At 50.4% G+C, this 6,429-nt stretch overlaps 4 protein-coding genes across 4 annotated transcripts; all 4 read left to right on the top strand.

Annotated features, from left to right (window-relative positions):
• Positions 1-39: 39 nt before the first annotated feature.
• Positions 40-441, top strand: F5Z01DRAFT_678664 (uncharacterized protein; the record flags this gene model as incomplete). The annotated part of the gene is made up of 1 exon (XM_046265464.1): positions 40-441. One exon carries the CDS (start codon positions 40-42, stop codon positions 439-441), a length of 402 nt encoding a protein of 133 aa, XP_046113374.1.
• Positions 442-2,365: 1,924 nt separating this feature from the next.
• On the top strand, positions 2,366-3,670 carry F5Z01DRAFT_697879 (uncharacterized protein). The gene has a single exon (XM_046266337.1). It carries the CDS (start codon positions 2,462-2,464, stop codon positions 3,482-3,484), a length of 1,023 nt encoding a protein of 340 aa, XP_046113373.1. The 5' UTR covers positions 2,366-2,461; the 3' UTR covers positions 3,485-3,670.
• A 226-nt stretch (positions 3,671-3,896) lies between these two features.
• On the top strand, positions 3,897-5,068 carry F5Z01DRAFT_631714 (uncharacterized protein; the record flags this gene model as incomplete). The annotated part of the gene is made up of 2 exons (XM_046261810.1): positions 3,897-4,652; positions 4,703-5,068. 2 exons carry the CDS (start codon positions 3,897-3,899, stop codon positions 5,066-5,068), a joined length of 1,122 nt encoding a protein of 373 aa, XP_046113372.1.
• Positions 5,069-5,951: 883 nt separating this feature from the next.
• F5Z01DRAFT_669203 (uncharacterized protein) lies at positions 5,952-6,393 on the top strand. Its single transcript, XM_046264408.1, has one exon. It carries the CDS (start codon positions 5,973-5,975, stop codon positions 6,258-6,260), a length of 288 nt encoding a protein of 95 aa, XP_046113371.1. The 5' UTR covers positions 5,952-5,972; the 3' UTR covers positions 6,261-6,393.
• The last annotated feature ends 36 nt before the right edge of the window (positions 6,394-6,429 follow it).

Below are 6,429 nucleotides of genomic sequence, written 5' to 3'. Positions count from 1 at the left end.
ACGAAGCTTGGGGCGGACCATCCCTCCACGCTGACAAGCATGGCCAACCTGGCGGCGACATACAGGAACCAGGGCCGGTGGGAGGAGGCAGAGACGCTTGAGGTGCAGGTGATGGAGACTCGCAAGACGAAGCTTGGGGCGGACCATCCCTCTACGCTGACAAGCATGGCCAACCTGGCGGCGACATACAGGAACCAGGGCCGGTGGGAGGAGGCAGAGACGCTTGAGGTGCAGGTGATGGAGACTCGCAAGACGAAGCTTGGGGCGGACCATCCCGATACGCTGACAAGCATAGCCAACCTGGCGTCAACATACATGAACCAGGGCCGGTGGGAGGAGGCAGAGACGCTTGAGGTGCAGGTGATGGAGACTCGCAAGACGAAGCTTGGGGCGGACCATCCCGACACGCTGACAAGCATGAACAACCTCGCCCACACTTAGCAGCGTATAGGAATGGTATTGGAAGCTACTCAATTAATGCGCGAATGCGTTCGCCTAAGACAACGTAAGCTGGGCTTGAATCACTCACATACGAAGGCTTCTGTTTCGACTTTAGACGCCTGGGTTAGCCGGCTTCAAATTTAATAATGGCTTTGATGAGATTGACTTTGTTTCTCTCCTTAGTAACTAGCTCATAGCTTCCGTTTGAGTCTAGGTCACCGGTGTACTGTAGTCTTCGTCGGTTCGGAAGCTTTTGCCAATGAAGCACCACCAGTCCAGACGGAGTGCAAGGCTCAGCCGTGATTGGTTACGTATGTACTAGAATCACGTGCTTCTCGGAGGCGTAAAGTGAGGCACTTATGGTGGGGTGTGTATAGTAGGCACCGTAGGGCGGAAGGCTTTGCAAATGTGACGGCTACCTTACACAGTGCGTTTGACCCCTGTTTGCACTGTATGTCTCCACTGCGTCCAGAAATAGTCGTTCTCATAATTCATTGTGTCACAGGAAAGCGGACACTCGTTTTGGACCTCACTGTATGCGTACCGAGTCGATAGTAACAAAATATTTGTCGGATTTCCAGGAGCCATAGAAGCGCCCATATATCCAGTATCCCTCTTTAAGGTATTCCTGTAGCTCGATTGCGCTGAAAGAGCAACGTGTCAGTCAACTCAGGTTACCATAGTAGCAGACGCAGCACGCACGCCGATGGCATAGTGACCGACGCCCCGGTAAGGATGGACCTCAGAATGGCTCAATCGTCACTGCAGCCTCAAAATGTTCCAGATTGATATTGTGTCATTCAAATCGCGAGGAAGATCGGAGATGCGGATGGCGGTCAGCATGGATGTTCCATTGGAGTATCTTATTTACACGTGACTGTAGTCAGATAATACGTCAGCATGTCTGGCCCAACGGCGAGCAATATAGCCCCCATGAAAGCAATTCCCTAAAGAACATTCATCCCATGTCCTATAAAAAAATGGGATACCCTGTAGGGTACGACACATCCAAACGAAGAGGACGAGTCAGATCATCTTGCGCTCCGTAGCACGAGAAGTTAATAAGAATAGCAAACTTATATTTCTCTCGGCTTTCATCCAACGGGTTAATAAGCTGACATTCTTAAAGCTTCCCGTTACCTAGATCAATATATGGCACAAAAGGGTAGAGTTTTTCAGTACGCGATATCTCACAAACGGCTCCTGGTGGGAGTCGAAGATAGCTAAGATTCCGCCGAAAATGGCTACCATTCATAGCGTCGTTTGACGTTTGAAAGTTTCCTTGATCTTCGTGCCTCACATAATGTAGAGCTGAGCGGATGATTTGTCTAGCAGGGTTGGCGTTACCGAGACTTAAGTTACTCGAGGAAGAGCGTGCACTGTGTCCTTACGTTCTGATTCTCGACATTGAGTGTCGGTCCAGGGTGTTTTATCTGCGCCCTGCGCATGAAAGCACGCGTGCATAGTGATTAAGAGTGCACCCGCCGCTTCCGATAAGGTCCGCTCATTATCACACCTTCGCATTACCCCTGAAGAATCAGTCCGAACTCGCCGTTGCTTATTAAGGTTCAGTGACGTATAGCTGAAGGCATGATAACGAGGCTTACAAATTTCTTATAGATATTCTGTACGACCATTTGTTGGCCAAGAAGGAGGGTTTTGGGGAGAGAAGTGTAACCTCCTCCGAGGTTTCCGGCTGATACTGTATCTTGAAGCTTTGCTGCGAAAACCAGAGCGTATTGTCACATGTGTTGAACAAGAGCGCATTTAGTATGCTACTCACAAAGCAAATTCGTCTCTGACGCGGGGTAGAAGAGATGACGATAACAAATATCATAACAAATATCATAACAACTGACTGCTTTGCTTGTGATATCCGGTATAAATTCATCATAAGCGTACATTGCCCAATCTATTATGATCCTCACTCTCTGTAATCTTCTTATCTACTTCTGCGAGACGAATTTTCAGCGAACCAAACTGAAATCAAATTACTACTCAAGTCCTGCAAACTTCTCCAATGGACGCTGCTGCATCTGCCGTCTTGGAAGTTGGGGCTGGAGCCTTACAGGCATTGAATCAATTTCTGGAAGACACAGACACGGCGAGATGTTGGTACGGCAGCGACTATGGGTATTTCACCACATGGTCCTGGCGCATGCTTCTACCTCCCTTCAGAAAGAGGAAGATCAACAATATCTTCGGGGTCCACGCAGACGATTGGGAGCAGCTTATCAGAAACTGCCTCTTGAATCACAAGGAATGGATCCACGCTGCGCAGAGTTCTGACACAGGAGAATGCTCCTGGCTTCCGCTTTATAGGGCGCTGCCTGGTGAAAAAAGACATGACTGGCGTGAGAAAGCACAACAGTCTTCAAGTTACATAGGAGCTGTTAGATCACGCCCTGCGGCTCGATTCGACGTTTGGGGCTTAGTGGTGCTTGCTTTCGCAAATGGAGCGGGTCTTGATATCACCCATGGCTCAAATGGAGGCTTTTTCGCGGAGATGAGCGCCAGGGATTTTGTTGTTACAGTATGGCAACATGATCTGAGCGGGTCGATGATTGGGCACATCGAGCCAAGGAATCAAGCCTCGGAACAGCACATGATCATGACTGATTCAGAGTGGCAAAATCTGCTTTATCACGGGCATTCCTTCAAGGAAGATCATCACGTCTTTGGTTGGCCTTCAAATGGCGATACACAACACCAGCCACCGAAAAATTTGACAACGGATCACCATGACAGCGAGCTCAAGCATTTGATCATTGATTATCAAATGGTGAAACGACTCCAAAAACATCTCCTTGGCGCCCTCCGTCAATGCTACGAGTTCTGGGATGCTTGTGATTATAAAATTTCAGAAGAGGAGGGACACCCCAAGGAAGCCACGCGCCAGAAGATTTGTGACATAAGAAGGCACCTCACAAGCTTCAAGAAATTCTTGTCGATGAAGCTGAGCCCATGCCATCAAGAATATCCATCAAGGGGGATGATGCACTCTACGACGCTACCAGAGACCTGCATGTTCTGGATGGCTTAATCCACAACAAGGCTGTGCTGCAGCCTGCCGATCAATCGCAGCCGCGTCTACATGAAATATTGCAGAGCCACAAAAAGGTTCTTGCTCTCATCCGACTTCTAGTTTTGCCTCAGAAGATTGACTATAGTTTAAGCACTCGTGCACTAGGTGTTTCGGTATCTATAGTTTAATGAGTTTAATAAAAGCTTGGCTGACGTGGCTTCTGGGCCTCGTCGACTGAGGCACGCCGCATGGTGCTTCGGATCACGTGACCTCTATCAAGTCAACGGGATTGGGCCCCGCTCCAGGTGGACGAGGGCGACTTGGTTTTGATTACATAAACCCCATCAGGCGCCGGGTGCAGACCGTGAATACGCAATCGGGTAGTTGCAGACTCGTGCGACATACGAAGCGCAACATCTGTCCATCTAACATGGCTGGAAACGCGGTGATCTCCCATCCGGACAGCCCTCAAAGCGACTGCGATTCAACGACGAACGAAACGCCCCCGCAACACATTCATCAGCCGTTGACACCACCTTCGTCCGATGAACGGCGACCGAGGCAGGACGAGGCAAAGGTCCGACAGCTGCTCGACGCGGTCAATAGTCAGGCGGGTCATCAGCCATTGATTGGGATCAAGGTAGCCCCGACGACGTACACACGAATATCTGAGATAATCGACCACAAGGTACGCCGACACGATTACGATCCGGATCGCGAACTCCTTATCATTCGCATGCCTTCCCCTACTCACGAGGTTTTCTCGAGATCCCTTGCGAAACATCTACAAGACCACCTCGACAGGATCACCAGCAGAGAAGATGAGGCCGGGCGTTTTGCGTCAGATATAGCGAGCGGTGGAACGGCGCGAATCTTCTTACGGGAAGGAACCTCGGAAAGAGGAGAGTCAAGCCGTCCACTGCGTCGGCAACCCGACGAGCAGTTCCAACATAAGGATGCCACCTATCCAGGTGTTGTCATCGAAGTATCGTACTCCCAAGATGGCAGAGATTTGCGACGTCTTGCTCAGGATTACATTTTGTACTCCAACGGGGATATCAAGCTCGTCATTGGCATTGATATCAATGAAGATAAGGAGTGCACAGTGTCATCATGGCGTCCGCAGTATACTGGTGTGGTGAATGACGTTGACGACCTACAAGTCGTCCAGGAGGTGGAACGCCGAGTAAGTTGTTCGTTATCCTCCTCCTTCGGCGAGTTCTTACTCTACCCAAGGCCTTTCGCTCCCCAGATAAAGAAGCCGTCAACTTGGAAGACCGCCTCGAAATCAATCTCAGTGATTTCGCTACCGACGAAATTTTTTGCGGTGATGAGTCCGCGAAGCTCTATATACCGTTCTCACAATTGGCTCATTTTCTCACTCGAGCCGAAGAAGTGCAGGAAGCAAGGGAGCCTCGCCAAGGGCAACAAGGCATCAAGTCGAGCCGGCAAACAAGGAAGCGCCCATTATCATCTAGCTCTGCGGAGGAGCTTGTGTCCGGGGACGAAGCGAGGTTTTTGGACCTAGAGAGACGAACAGCAGATCGAGCTGAAGCGAATGATGGTGACTTTACGATGTTGGGGGCGAAACGAAGACTCTGAAGGGTAACGCTGATAGAATCTTGCTTCGCCCCAGCTCCTTTGTCATGGTACAACAATTCGTTCCACTGATGTAGATACAGCGTCCGCGATCGATTTCATTGGAGCGAAGCATCCGGACACGATCAAGAGCATGGCCGAACTCGCGACGACGTACCATGCGCAAGGGCACTACGGCAAGGCTGAGCCTATAGAGGTGGAAGTCCTCGATCTTCGACGCGAGATGCTTGGAGCGGAGCATCCGGATACCCTACAAGCGATGCAGAGTCTTGCTGTATCTCGACATGCCTGTGGGCGCCGAGATAGTGCTCTGCGCCTTATCCGCGAGTGTTTGCATGGACAATAAGTAGTCCTGGGACCGGACTATCATTCTACTAGAGATTCTGCGTAAATTCTCATAGAGTGGGACGGAAACCCTCGCCAGCTGCTCAAACGTTGGATGGCGAAGATATTGACTGTATTAAAGCCTGCGAGGCACTAGTCCGGCAGCATCTTGTACATTTAAAGTACGGTCACTTGAGACCTCTGATAAGCATACGAGGCCTGACTCTAAGAATCCATTTTGTATTGCCCACTCAGTTTCGGTCCTCATTTTACCTATGCCATATTAGAATAGCCCCTCCTTAATTCTTGAACCGCCACTAGCCGGGTGCTGTGTCCCAATTGTCGCTTAAAGTACCGATTGAAGAGACGGACACTGTGACGCACGATGTGTTCTGCCCGGACCGTGACCTACTTAACAGTACCTGACAGTACACAGAGTCCACATCCAGAACTGGCTTCTGTGGTAGCGTAAGTCTCCTTTTCATGACTCATGGAAGTAGAATTTGGTACACAGGGTTCCGATTCCAGGCTCCACAAACCGACACAATGTTATTGATAGGAAGCTGCACATGCTTAGGAGTGTATGGTTATTCACGCCAACGGCTTGACGATACAGTACTGTACCTCTACTTTTCTTTTTGCTCTCTCTCTCTCGCTTCCCCCTTTTCATTCTTTCTCATCCCAGAGGACCCTGCCTCCCGCACTACCCGGCCACGACTTTTACAAGTTAACCACCCAAAAAGCCCACTACCCCTGCCAGGTCACGACGCCACCAAATGGCCCCCGTGCCGTGACCTTCCGCCCCGGACAGGGGGACGCTTTTGGGGGGACAAAAGGTTCAAGACCAGTAGGTAGACCTGTAGTACAGTGAGGTGCAAAACGAGTGTCCCCTTTCCTGTGGCACAACGAATTATAAGAACGGCTATTTCTGGACGCAGTGGAGACATACAGTGCGAGCAGGGACCGAGCTCACGAGTGCAAGGTAGCCGTCACATTTGCAAAGGCTGCCGCCTGCGGTGCCTACTATGTGCACCCCACCA

The sequence above is a fragment of the Emericellopsis atlantica genome, assembly GCF_019669845.1.
Source record: "Emericellopsis atlantica unplaced genomic scaffold F5Z01scaffold_68, whole genome shotgun sequence".
In the NCBI taxonomy this organism is placed as follows: Eukaryota; Fungi; Ascomycota; class Sordariomycetes; order Hypocreales; family Bionectriaceae; genus Emericellopsis; species Emericellopsis atlantica.
The sequence above is the reverse complement of the archived record's forward strand: the minus strand, read 5'-3'. Positions and strand labels throughout refer to the sequence as shown.